The sequence below is a fragment of the Rhipicephalus microplus genome, unplaced genomic scaffold (assembly GCF_043290135.1).
Source record: "Rhipicephalus microplus isolate Deutch F79 unplaced genomic scaffold, USDA_Rmic scaffold_13, whole genome shotgun sequence".
In the NCBI taxonomy this organism is placed as follows: domain Eukaryota; kingdom Metazoa; phylum Arthropoda; class Arachnida; order Ixodida; family Ixodidae; genus Rhipicephalus; species Rhipicephalus microplus.
In genome coordinates, this window is record NW_027464586.1 from 39,280,066 (window position 1) to 39,293,902 (window position 13,837).

The 13,837-nt window shown below is 42.4% G+C and overlaps 1 protein-coding gene across 7 annotated transcripts in view; it reads left to right on the forward strand.

The window, feature by feature from the left end:
- LOC119164608 (EGF domain-specific O-linked N-acetylglucosamine transferase) overlaps window positions 1-13,837 on the forward strand; it is a 387,898-nt gene that overhangs the window by 349,070 nt on the left and 24,991 nt on the right. For 6 of the 7 annotated variants that reach the window (XM_075882746.1, XM_075882744.1, XM_075882747.1 and 3 more), the window contains 3 exons: window positions 5,101-5,169; window positions 6,761-6,847; window positions 12,985-13,076. In XM_075882746.1, coding sequence (XP_075738861.1) covers window positions 5,101-5,169; window positions 6,761-6,847; window positions 12,985-13,076 — 248 coding nt within the window. The remainder of the gene's footprint in view (window positions 1-5,100; window positions 5,170-6,760; window positions 6,848-12,984; window positions 13,077-13,837) is intronic. The other variant, XM_075882748.1, reaches the window with a different exon arrangement.

Genomic DNA, 13,837 nt, shown 5'->3' on the forward strand with positions numbered 1-13,837 from the left:
TCAAACAAGCGACCCGGCGCTTGTTAGCAGGTGTTGTACGAGAGGTATGGCTTTAGGCGAGCGACGCGGACGATGTTGGAAGATGTGGAGGGCATCAAAAGGTTTACAGGGGCTATTTTATATGTGACATTAGTTACCTGCTGTAGCACACGGTAAGGACCGGAATACTTGGGTAGAAGCTTTTTGGCCGGGCCACCGTGCCGTGGTGGAGCCCACAGAAAAATGAGGTCAGCCATGTTAAAGCGGATGTTCCAGTAGTGGCTGTTACAACTATGTTTCTGATGGAGCTGCGAGTCTGAAAGGCATCGATGGGCAGTCTGACGGGCATTCTTGGCTGTGCGAATAGCGCGGCGAGCATATGCTGTGGACAGGTGGGCAACGTTGGTTACAAGCATGTGGAACTGCAATGTCGGGTATTTTCCATACAGAAGGTAAAAGGGAGAATATTCATCATTGTCGTGGCACGAACTGTTGTAAGCTGAAGCGACGAAGGGTAGCGCAATGTCCCAGTCGCGATGATCAGTAGACACATACATGGCAATTGAGGATGATAGGCTGTCATAAACTTGTGCTGTCGTAAACATGTGACCCGCTGATGAAGAGTGCTGTAATGTAAGATGGCGTCTTGAATCAAAAAGTCGCCGACGTCTGTAGTGCAGCTGCTTAGGAGAGGTCTCGTAGTGGCAAATTGGTTGATTAATCTGTAGCGATGGCGACCCACCTGTTATCATTGGTAGAAAGAGAGAAAGGGCCCAACAGGTCGAAGCTGACACAATAGAAAGGCTCGGCAAGTATGTCGATCGGTTAAGAAGCCTGGCTAGCGTCAACTTTTGCAGCGTTGGTACTTCTCGCAAGAAGCAACATAATGTGCGGAACAGTAGAGGCCGGGCCAGGAAAAACGTTGACAGGCACTGTCGTACGTTCTGGCAACATTAAAGTTGCCAGCTGTTGGTACATCATGTAGTTGCTGACGTATGGTAGAGCTCAGATGAGTGGGCACTACGAGTAGTAGTTTCTGTCCCACGAGGTGCATATAGCAGCGGTACAAGATGCCATCTATGACGACTAAGATTCGAAGGGAACTGTCTGTAGAGCCAGTATTCCGGTGGTCGATTAGATCTCGTAAGGACACGTCGCGCCGTTGCTCACTTCCTATGTTGCCGAAAGCGGAGAGTGAGGAAATACAGATGGACGCGCCGTCCGTTACATAGGGAAAATCGTTCTGGAAAAAAGGCTGACGTTTTGCCCGCGAGACCAGCCTTCGTCGGAGTAATGCACACAGGCGACAATAGCGTTATGTAAGGCAATCAATGACATAGTGTTGCACTGTTACTGGCTGACAAGCTATTGTTAGAAGCACATAGGGAAACAATACGTGCGATAGGACAAGAAAAGGAGAATTCGCGCATGCGCACTTGCACAAGAAAAAAGAGTGAAAGAATGAAGTTGCAATACATGGGTCATCGGCACAAACAATAACGAGTCATAGGTTTTATTGTGAGCAGATTATTAATCAACATCGGCGTGTGCACAGCATCCTGTTTTCACTGGTCCCTTTATTTAGGGAGGCAATCGCCGGTCTGATTCCAAGGGCGGACATATCGGCCCCCAGAAATGCATCACGAAGCATGGACAATTAGAATTGATCCCTTTTGCGCACCAGCGAACGCTGGCTGTGGTCGGAAGAACGAGGCAGAGCCTAGAATTGATCAAAACAAAAATATAGTCTCAAATACGGCAGAACAAACAACACACAAACATGCGCACTCGGCAAAAATCATATACAATACGTCAACAATCATAAGATACCCAGAACAACTGGTTACACCACACCAGATACACTCAATACAACAGGCTCAAACAACAACACGCACTACAATGCAATCTCATGCATTATAGTAACCAAGACACTTATAGTCTAAAATGTTCGTCAAACATATTCAGTCTAAAGTTCTTGGAAGAAAGCTTGAATGCTTCTCTTCAAGGCAAGACTCACTCAAAGTCCAGCATTGGTTGTGCGAGGTTTCTTTTCCACCGCATGCGAGGTTTCTTTTCCAGGAAGCTTTCATGTTGTCAACTGATTGCACTTCAATAACTAAACCCCTTCACCAGTAACACGTCGGTTACTCACATGCTGGGACTGCAAAACACGTCCTGGCCAATGGGTGGTAGACACACACTCTTCTCTTGCTTGTGAGACAAGCTTTTATCTGCAGGTGGAAAACTCTCTTCTTCTCCTGATGTGACTTCCTCCGCGGCTGGATTATATACTCTAGCTGCTGGGTTCTTGAAATTTCTAGGTGTTTGGTCGGCGCGCCACACAGTTAAGGCTGTAGAAAGGGCGAGACAGCTCTCGTAACGTGACGCCACTCTACATCATTTTGCCCCTATCCTTTGAGAGTTTTCCAGCAATCGCCCAGGGATAGATGTGGTGAGGTTGGTCGGTGTAGTAGCGGTGCCTTTGAGGGGGAAAGAAAGCACGCATGTGGCGTCGTTTAATATTTGTTTCTTCGTTGCGCCAGCCTCGGTCGTGTCCGATTGGCGCCTGGTATTGTCACCGTTGCTAGAATTCGAAGGCCCGCGCTTTTTTGAGTGCTCATTTGTGACACCTGTAATCATTCGACAAGAAAAATAAAATTAAACATGGACCTAATTTATCTGCTTGCAAGAGTAGCAGTAAATGAATAGCGGGGAAGATTGGGAGCAGCTAAATGGGTAGAAGGGAAAGTTTGCCAGTACTTTTTTTCATAGCACAAAATTGTAAAGAATGGTGACTGAAAAATTGCTATTTGAGGTACTTATAGTTGAAAGTATGTTCTGAAATATTTTTATATAATGGCAAAATACTATTTATCTTTGTTAAAAATTTTATATATGAAGTCACAAATTTTTTAAAACTGGAAATGCAATTTTCTTGGCATCGTTACTTTTGTGAAGTGAATCTGCCTTATGGAAGTTTTGACCAAGTTTCTGTGAAGTTATCTGAACAAACTTAGTACCATTCTTTTTCGCAGGACTTCCACTCAACTTTGATAGAATAATGATTATATGATAAAGACCACCTAATTACTGGAAACTCATTTTTTCCTTCCAAAATTAAAAATTATTTCTGATCAAAGAAATAGCCATTTTGTCTTCTAGTTTGCTTCAGCATGTGGGACGAACATTTGAGAGGAAACTTGTAGTTTTGAAAGCTAACTTCTTTATTGCGAGTTACCATAATGCCCGGTAAGAAATTTTCTAATTTAAATGTGGAAATCTGTCATTACTTCTTTTTATAAATAAAAAATTTGAAATATGTTTGCAGATTTGAAATCTCCATTCAATGGTATGCATGCATGGTAATTTTCATGACAGTAGGATAATAAACAAAGAACTTTTTTCAAGACCCTCGTCCCCCCTTCAGTTTATGGATTAAATATGATTTTCAAAGCTCTTTTCATGGTGGGAACGAAAACCAGATTGACGATTGTTGCTTTTATTGAATGAGTGGCCCGGAATTCGCACGTGTTTTGATATTGGAAGGTTGAGAATATTGGCAGCATGACACTTGTGGTTGTTAAATCAGTATCTGAAGGGCGTTTCGCTTTGTCCAGAATACTGTAATTTACAGATGGAACACTCGAACAAATAGATGCGGTTGTGTCATGCATGAAACTACTTTTAATCTTACAGGAGAAATTGGTAGCAGTGCCTTTAGCGATCTCTGACGTCATATGCGCTCAAATATTGCATCGCAGCTGCTTGCAAGGTCAACAACCGACATTAACGGAAACCCTTAGCCCTCGTCTGGCTCTTCCTTGTTCTGTTTTTTTGTGCACTCTAAAAAAAGTTATTTTATGTATACATACCAACTCGCCCAGCTTTTATGGAAACTCTTGTTTTAGATGAAGTTAGGATGTCATGCAGATTACGAGACCGTCTGAAGACTATCCGAGGTGGCACAGGAAAGACTACTTCACGAAGAGAGCACTGCGCTAGTATGTTGAAATGCTTTTTAAGAAATGAAGAAACATTTGGAATCGATGCTGAATGTGCTAGTCCCAGATTACTTTGTGCCTGAACTGACGGTTGCTTTTTAGTATGGATTAACTTTTTTCGATTTAGTGCATTGGCTCTTTTAACTGCATCCTCAACAATGCGGGGTAAGTATTCCTACTGCATTAAAGCTTTGTGGAGTTGTCGACACTTTTTATTAAAGTCAGACTGTTGCGAGCAAATTCTCTTGAAGCGGAGCGCCTGACTATAAGGTATACTTGTTTTTCAGTGTTTTACATGCCAACTTTTAAAATGAAGATAGCAGTGCCTGTCAGTAGGTCTCCTGTAAAGTTTAGTGATTAGCTTGTGAGTTATGGAAACTGTGACGTCATGAAAGTTAACGGTAAAACGAAATTCATGAGAAAACGAAATGGATTGGTGAACAGTGTTGAAATCGGCAATAAAGGATAAAAGTTCAGTTCCTCTATAGGACCAGATAAAAAAAATGTCATCTATAAACTGCGTATAATAAAGAGGCTTTAATGCCAGATTGGGTGCTTTGCTGCTGACCCGCAGGTCGGGGTATCGTATCCCAACTGCGGCGGCTGCATTTTCAATGGAGGCGAAAATACTGTAGGCCCATGTGTTGAGATTTGGGTGCACGTTAAAAAACCCCAGGTGTTCGAAATTTCCGGAGCCTTCCAGTACGGCCTCTCTCATAATTATATGGTGGTTTTGGGACATCAAACCCTTCATATCAATCAATGAATTAATGCACAATTTCTAATAAAGTTATCGCCCAGAACAGACGTAAAGTAACTAGTGTAATTAGGTCCAATGCAAGTGCCCATTGATGTTCCACTTACTTGAAGATGAGAAATCAGAATTCAAAATTTCTAAGCTGTAAGAATAATTTCAATAATGGAGCTAACGTGTTACTTCCAATGGAAGTAACCTCAATTTCTGTGCTTGCATTTCACTTGACAGGAGGATGTCAGTCTGACATGAATGTCACACGATGTTTGAAAAAGAGTCTTTCTGTGGATCCTTCAAAACCGTGTAATGGCTTGACTGTCACGAATCTATCAACATATTAGGCTGCTAATGTTTTCTTCATTTCAGAAACATGATGTACGTGTCACGCTTCTGTCTAGAACAACTAGACACCGTCGAATTTTAAATGAAGACGAGGTATGTGAAATACACGCTTTTTTACCAGTGCAAATGTTTTATCATTAGCTGAAGTGTGCATTTTTTCATGTGTGAGCTTGGTAGTTGGGGTAATGTTGGATGTGTTTTATGTAATTTGCCTAGCGGACATGTGACATTGCATGAGCAGCAGCACAGTGGTGAATTGTGCCCATTTACCGTTGTAGGGGCAAATAAGTTTTTTACGTAGAGCAGCCAAACTCTGTGAATAAAAGTGTATGCAACTCTGGAAACATGCTACAATCTTTCATAAAAGTTCTCGTTGCTGAAGGTGCATTCAAGTCTTGTGTCTTAGTTCTACTGACATAGCGATGCTGCATAACACGTCTCCTGAAAGTCTTTCAGAATTTTCCTTTCCAGATGTTTTGAGATCATGTTGCGAATGCTCATTTCAGCAGAACCTGTTACATGGCCGCAATAGTGATGCATGATTTCTATGATTATTGAAAAAATGGCCTAAAACTTTCGAGTATGAAAGCTTCATGTAAGAAAGCTTGCATTTTTACAATAGCATCTTTTTTTCATTTAAGTTTGCTCACATCCAGGGGTGCAACAGCTGCGCCAATTGTGCCAATTCTCCATTTTTGCGCTGAACTATGCCACAACCATGAAATATGCTGAAATTGTGCCAAAATGCCCGACCAGCCTCAAAGTTTTTTAATTTGTGCTAATTTCAGGGGGAAACGGCGGCCATCTTGGTTATCTGCAGTTTGCAATGTCAATCAATCCAAGTGCGCAAACCCTAACGCTAAACCTTGGTGTAAAATATATTCCTGTTAGGTCAGGGCACTCGCAGCTCATGTTTTACCAGATAAACTAACAAAGCCGTACACCATCAGTCCGCTGACTGCTGCGGATACATATCGGCGGGACGATGCAACTTGAAGACAAAAAGATTGGCAGATTGGCACAAAACGAGACAAAAAGAATGGCAGGCAGGCAGGCAGGCGGGTGGGCCGGGCGTGCGGGGCAGGGCGGGCAGGGCAGGTCAGGGCAGGGCAGGGCAGGGCTCAAAGTCACCGAAGATCGCTAAGAAATGCTTCGCATTTAAAATTGTTAGAAAAAAATATGTTTACATATGTACAAAGACTACAACGTACACAGACACACCAAAATTTGTTACAAAAAGATATGTTTACATACGTTTTACGTCATGGTAAACGAAGAACACACAAATGAAACATAAAGATACGTAAAGGTTCGTACCTCCAGGAAACCTCATCTGTAAAACTTTGCCTCTTGTGCCAGAAGATTGCACTACTTAATGGCAGGCAGAGTGGACAATGGGGTACCAACTAGCCCAAACAAGCACCTTGCTAAGGCATATATTCTCAAATTAACCTAGAAGTGGTAGTCAGCACCACTGATACCCATGACAGCGAGGAACAAATGGAAAAGTACTAGCTTCGAAAATGTTGAATAAATTGAACTTGTGGCTCATTTGTTTTAAGCTATTGCAGCCAGGCTCTTGCCTTCTTGTGCAAGCAAAGTGCCGCAGGTGGTATTTAGAATGCTGTGACATGCGTTTTTCAGATAGCATAGGTACTGATTATTTTTTGCAATGCTGTTGCAGCTGCTTGCAGCAGCCAGGAAACTTCCAGGTTTGTCCGTGCGGCGAGTTCACTTCAGTCATGCAACAGAATTTCGTCACCAAATTGAGGTTGGTTCACCAAGGTTATTTAAAGGGCTGATCTCTTTTATTTAGATTTCCGACATCCCATTATGAATGGTTGAGGGTATAGAAACCCAGACAACTAACCAAATGTTAAAGATTTCTTGCCACTACCATCTTGAAAAGTTCAGAAACATTGTTACAAATATTGAACATAAAATATTAGTGCGTTATATGTTGTGTGAGATGATAAAATCTACTGTAATTTACCTTGTCCTCATGATGCATGAGGTTGAGCTCAGCACGAAAAGGATATTCCATGGTCGTCTATTATAAGGGCAAGTGAAAAGTGTTTATCACATCTTAGTTAAAATAATGTACATACTACCTTGCTTTGTACTTGCTAATCTCATAAGTGCCATTCATGATCTCATGGTGTGGGCAGTCCTTTTGTGTGGTATAGCTTGAATTTTAAATGTGGAGCAATTATTAGTCGCATGATGTCGCGCTTCGGCATCAGCGGTGGTGCTGCCTACACACCCCCTTTGTGAATTATAGCATATCGCGTCTCGTGCCCGCCCAGGAAGACACCTGCAGAACTGCTGCTCGCTCCCCCTCTCTCACCTCGCAAGGCCGACGCAGGCAGCGTCTGCTAGTAAAAAAACTACTGCTCGCGCTGCACAACCGTTGTGCAGGTTGTGCAGTGCGGAGAGTCGCGACACAATTTAGCCACTCGCACCCAGACGACCTGCCACGGTGTAACCCGGTGAGAGCGCGCGCACGTGTCGCTGCTGTGCTTTATTTTGGAACGGACAGCTCGAAAAGGCATTGCACAAGTAATACTGCACTGTGGTTTAGGAAAACAACTTTGTCCAAAGGCTACTCTCACCTACAAAGCACTAAAAAAACGGAAAGAAGCCTGCAAAGTGGACTGCGTCCATGCACATGGCATTGAAAGTACAGTGTTGTGCGGTGATGGCAACTCCCTCATCCTGATTTTTTGGTTGCGTGCTCTGTTTTGTGTTAAAGCTAGTGCAGGCTGACATGCTCCCAGTGATAAGCGAGGATACCACACTGCCCACATCTGTAGTAAAACAAAACAAAACAAACAGAAACAGAGTAAGTGGTGGCTGCATCAATTTTTTTTCTAGCATCGTATGTACGCCCTGTCAGTGGTATGTATGCACGGAGAATGTTGCTCGAGCAAACCACCGTGGCAGCATAGCACTTGTATCCCGCTACTATGCTGAGGGCGCGCGATAGGTTCCCGACCACGGCAGCCGCACTTCAATGGAGGTGAAATACAAAGAACACACGTGAAGCAAGATATATGTGTGCATTGGAGAACCCCAACAATCACAATTAATCCTGATACCCGCACTACAGCGTGCCTCAAATTGATATTTTTTTTGGCACATGAAAGCCTAGCAATTATCAATGTTGAACAGACACCATTACTTTAAGCACAGGCAAGCGGACAAACAGAAACTGTGCATTAAGCGAAATAAAGGACAAATAAAAATCGAAGACATTTTATAATTCTCTCGCAAGGCATGAATTCTGATGTTACTTAGCCACGGCAGCCACTGAAAAAGAGGCTTACCGCATCGGCTGACTCTTGAAAGCTAAACTTAGAGTAGTCCGCTATCTTGTTCGTAATGAGAATCCTGTCTTCAGCGTAAATTAAGTTAAACAGAGGCATCTCAGCATCGGGTATTCACCGCGAGAGTATCTTTTATAACAACTTAGGGGCGTAGGCAAACGTGCCCCCACAGAAATCTTGTGGACAAGGCAGCTGTCCTTTATATGCCTAACTGTTTACAAATAATGTAGACAACCTGCCCATCATGTCAATCACTTCACGTGCTGGCATCAAATGGAGCTTTTAGTGACAATGGTTAGATGGATGAATATATGAGAAACTTTGTTTGTCCTGAGGTGCACGACTCAACATTCAGCGGTACAGAGAAAAAAAAATACATATGCTATATGCTGCATAACATTCTCATTTTATTTCCAGCAAAATGCCGTTTAAATTCGATCGCTTGGCTCTGGTTTTTACTGGCAGCCGTCTGCACTTTTGAATAAATATAGCAGACACGTGTTGTTCGGTTAAGAAACCAGCCCAATATTACTATAGACAGGAGAGCGAAAACAGAGCATATTTTGCTCGCCTGACCGCTTGAATGCAATGCTGCCTGCTCTCTTATTGATATGATTAAAAAAGAAAAAATGTAGATGGATACGTCCTCCCTGTTTCTACATATTGTTGTACTTGAATACGCAGCAGTACTGCAAACGCCCTTTGGTTTTGTTAGTGCGATGCCAGCTGCCACTCTCTTCTGCGGCAGCGACTGAGAAGTGCGCGCTTTGACCGCCAGAGAGGCCGTGGAAGCTCTAGCCCTGGTTCCCTTTATGTAGGCACTGGATAGCACTTTAGGAATTCAATCAAGAGTGTGTTTAATATTGGCTTTCGCTTGACGTTAAAGGCAACACATCTTCTTCATTCAGTAAATAATAATAATAAAGAAGAAATACCAAATAAGCATCCCACACCATACACAATTATGCAATATTCACGCGGTACCCCCACCACTCTGCAACGCGAATACTTGAGTGTCCCCCCCCCCCTCCTCGTGGGGAGATGCGGGCGGCATTTTTCGTCTTTATTCTAGCGGTCCATATACCAAAGTTGTCAGTTTTGTTGATAATAAGCGGATGGGGTTTCTTTTCTTGCCAAGTGACTTTTAGATTTTTTCAGTCAGTTGTACTTTTGAATTATTTGTATTGTTGCAGCAAAAATAGCTATATGAGTGATCATCACGTTCAGCAATAACACATTTGCGATTACTTTAGGTGGTTGAATTTTGATGTCAAACTTTCCTCTAATCAACAAGTAACTTTATTCATGTACTGGAAAATGTGCATTCAAGTAAATGAAGACAACCTTGGAGACAGTGTTAAAGTAGTGCAAAAACAAAAATTTTGCATGCTCTTTTATTTGCAATAAGTAGCTAAGGACCAACTTAACACCACTGGCAAAGTTCTTTGCTCGAGAACGTGACAGTTAATTTAGAGATGCTTTTGTCGTGCCAATGCCCAGTTTCGGTTCAGAGAGTGCCAAGTGACGCTTGACTGAGAGTGGTTTTTGTGTAAACATGTGTGGCTACATGAGCACACAAAGCTGTGTCAGGGATGCAACAGCTGTGCCAATTTGACGCTATTTCCCAATTTTGCGCCGAGCTGTGCCAAAACCATGAAATTGCCCCACGCTGCGCTAAAATGCCCAACCAGCCTCAAAAATTTCTCAGTTGCGCTAAATTCAGCGAGAAACAGAGGCCACGTTGTTGCCCACCTCCAGTTTGAGTTGTCAATCAATCCAAGTGCAGACCCTAACCTTAAACCACGGTAACCTAACCATGCTAACCTTAATCCCATTAGGTCAGGACACTCGCGAGATGTGATTGACCATATAAATTAACCAAGCCGTGCACCCATCGGTCCGCCTACTGCAACGGATACATATTAGTGGGACAACACAACTTCAAGACAAAAATGCGTTGCTGTAACCACAAATGCTTCGCCGGAAATATGAACTTTCTAGTCAGTAAAAGCAGCTGTGGCATGTCAGTAACTAGAGCTGGGAGTGCATACCGTGTTTTCTGTGTGTGAACAGTCGACTTGCTGAGAATGCTGAGGTTGCCGGCTACCATGTTGGTCGCCATAGCAACGACACGTAAAACATTTTTCTCTCTTGAAGTTGTGTTAGTTGCGTTGTCTCGGCGATAGATATGCTGTGTTGTCGCCAGACCAATGGGCGTGCGCCGCTGCTACTCTATCTGGTAGAACGCGCCTTGCAAACGAGCCGAGATATGCCCTAAACCTAACCCCCATAGTAAAAAAAAGGAGGGGGGTGGGGATGTAGCAGTGTTCGAAAATTTATTGGCCTTGTTCTAACCTGTGCATAACGCTGCTTAAACCACCTTCGCCGCAGTACATTGGTGTCCTGCAGAAAAGAGTATTATGATTTGGAAGGGGCTGTTAGCACTTCTCACGGAACAGCAAATTTCGTTCAATTACTCATGTGTGTATACTAGAGCATAATTTTGAGTACTATTATGATCGCCGACATCTGAAAAAGTTACTGGCAATCATTTGGAGCGGTTTATGACACTTATGCTGCCCTAAAATAACAAAAGGAAACTGCGCTAGTTTTTTTTTTTTTGCCATCCCTGTTCCTCAGTTCTACGACAGCTTGGCAGATGGACAATTTAATTCACGGATTGTGTCAAAGGATTTGACAGACACGGCAAGTGCTAATGTGGACATTATCATTGTTTGCTAAGTGGGGTAGATCCAAATACTAGTTTTATTGTTGAAACAGCTATGCTCATGTTAACTCTGCATGACTTAGGTGATGTTGAATTACTTGAACATACTATTTTATTCTAAATGCAAGCCTTTCTTCCTCCAAATTTTGTCTTTTGTGATAAAAAATAAAGGTTTTATTTTCCATAACCTGCTCCAAATTTGCATTTTAGTGCTCTAAAACTAAGATTCTGCTCCTCCAAAGATTGCTCCAAATTCTATTTCGGCTTTTGCACTTCTGCCGTGTGCATATATGAGCAAACATTGACAGCTCTTTTCAACAAAGGCACCCTCCCAGACGTAAACATGCGTCTTCCCCCAAATATGCACTGCCGAGCAAAGACATAAGCCTTTGTACCCCCATTCAAGCTTGCACCCTCTTTGTGCTGAAACATCTGTTGACGAAGAGTACTCCTAAAAATCGCGGCAGCCAACAGAAATTTGTGATAAAGGTAACGGCTGCTGTTCTTAAAGCAAATAAAAGATGCGCTTTGCACGTGTTGCCATGACATATGCATTAAAATTCAATATAAAAATGTTGTAGGCTGATATTTCTTAGATGATGCACGTGCATCCACACAAGGTTCCTCGCCTTCAGTGTTTTATGTCGTTATGCCTTTAAAGTGTAAATATGTGCTGTCGTTCATAGCTGTGCATATACATTTTTGCTGTGAAAAAGAATTGAAGAGATCTTTCTCAACTATCCTTCGTATTTGGGTGATAATTTTGTTAAAATAAAAATATGTAAAGAAATTGTGAATACACTCTATTCACGCTTCTTTTTGGTTGCATCGCGAAAGTTGCGTCACTTTTTTACCTTCTTTTGTGATGATTCATTGCTTGATAGCTCGGTATCATCTGGCAACTATATATTGACTACTAGCATGATCAAATGCTAGATGCATTATGCAAATGGTAGTGCTATATCAAGTGCAACGGAAATACTTTTCACATGTCTCAAGTATATATTTTTATTAGGACTTGTTCAGATTTTAATTTAAGCTGTTATACTTTTAAGCGTGCATTAGATAAGGTTGACATTGTTGCCACTCAAATCACTTATTGTAATTGTACGAATTTTTCGTGCTCATAATTGGTTTTCATTGATGTGAGCATTGGGCATGAAAACTGAAACAGGCGACTGCCAAAGAGTAGTGTTGCTTAGCAATGCTTTTCATTCGGCTTCACGCCACCATTCATGGCCAGGTGAGCCCATCGGTAATGACAGCAGTGATTGGCTCAAGGTAGTCATCACGAAGTTCTGCCATTTCAGGGCAGCACTCACGATGCTGCCATAGTCTTGCCGTTAACAGCTCTTGTGTTGCTGAGGACATGTTAGTCATAACACAGTACATCATTAGCAGCAGCGTGCAACAGATGATAATTTACAGGCTCCTCATTGCCAACCAGTCTCAGTTTTGTGGTGACATCACTGAAGTAGGGGGGGGGGTCACCGTGGGGTCAATATTTATTAAATGTAAAATACCTTCCAAGCTATATTCATTGTTGATATTTTGCAGATGATATACGAATGTTCATGCATATTGATCCTGCAGGCTATCTTTGCCGCGAAATTTATTTTCAGTGCCTTCTTAATTATTCTTTTGCTCTTGTTTGTATGCTTGTCCTTAGTCTGTGGGCACTTAGTGCCTTTTATAGGGATTCCGTATGGCACATTTTGCATAACTAAATAGATCGTATCTTAGGCTGTACTGTGCTATGTTTGCATGCTTTTTATCGCAACAATGTCTATATTGTCTTATGGTTGTGCATGGGCACAGCGAAAATATGAGTTAATCAGCGAATGCACATTACAGGTAATGGCGAACACTGACGTCCTCATCGGAATGCATGGTGCTGGGTTGACTCATGTGCTCTTTCAACCAGATTGGGCTGTCCTTTTTGAGATGTGAGTGCAAAGACAAACTTACTACTCTATCTATGTGTGCAAATAAATTGCAGTGTGGTGCGAATACTTGCTAGAGGTTATTCACACAAGAGTCACGCAAGAATGGAATTTTCACTGATAGATTTAGTGTGTCCGGAGGGGTGCAGCCTGTAAGCACAAGAGCGGCACCAACTAATTGCATCTGGGACTAAATGAAAGGTCGCATTCACACACTCTGCAATGTTCTCCAAAGGTGGCATAACCGGACTGCTTGTATATTGGTGCAGGCTTGCATGCAGCTGCCTTTGAGGAGGAAATGTTGCACACTTCTCAAGTTGCAACCCATTTCAGTGCACTATAGTGCTTCAGTCAAGGTCTATGTCAGCATCTTGTCAGTGTCTTTCGTAGTGAGAGAAAAATCACCACCTTATTCATTACCGAAAAATCGACAAGCATGCAAATAAAATAAATAATGACAATATTTGATCTGAGTGAGAATTGAACCTAGGCTGTCCGCGTGGCAAGCAGCTGTCCTACAACCGAGCCGCAGTATTGCTTCAAACTGCTTTGGAAAAAAAAAAACACTCCATGTCATGTAGTGTAAAGAGTCTCCTTAAGGCATGTAGTACCTAATATAGCCTGGAAGAAGCGTAAAATCATGCCAAGAGTCAAAATATGGCAATGGCAGAGAATGGTAATTTTAAAGGCCTGCCCATTACAAAGCACTCAGACGCAGTTATCATCAGCTGCAAAAGCATCAGTAAAAGAAACAGCTGAAAGTC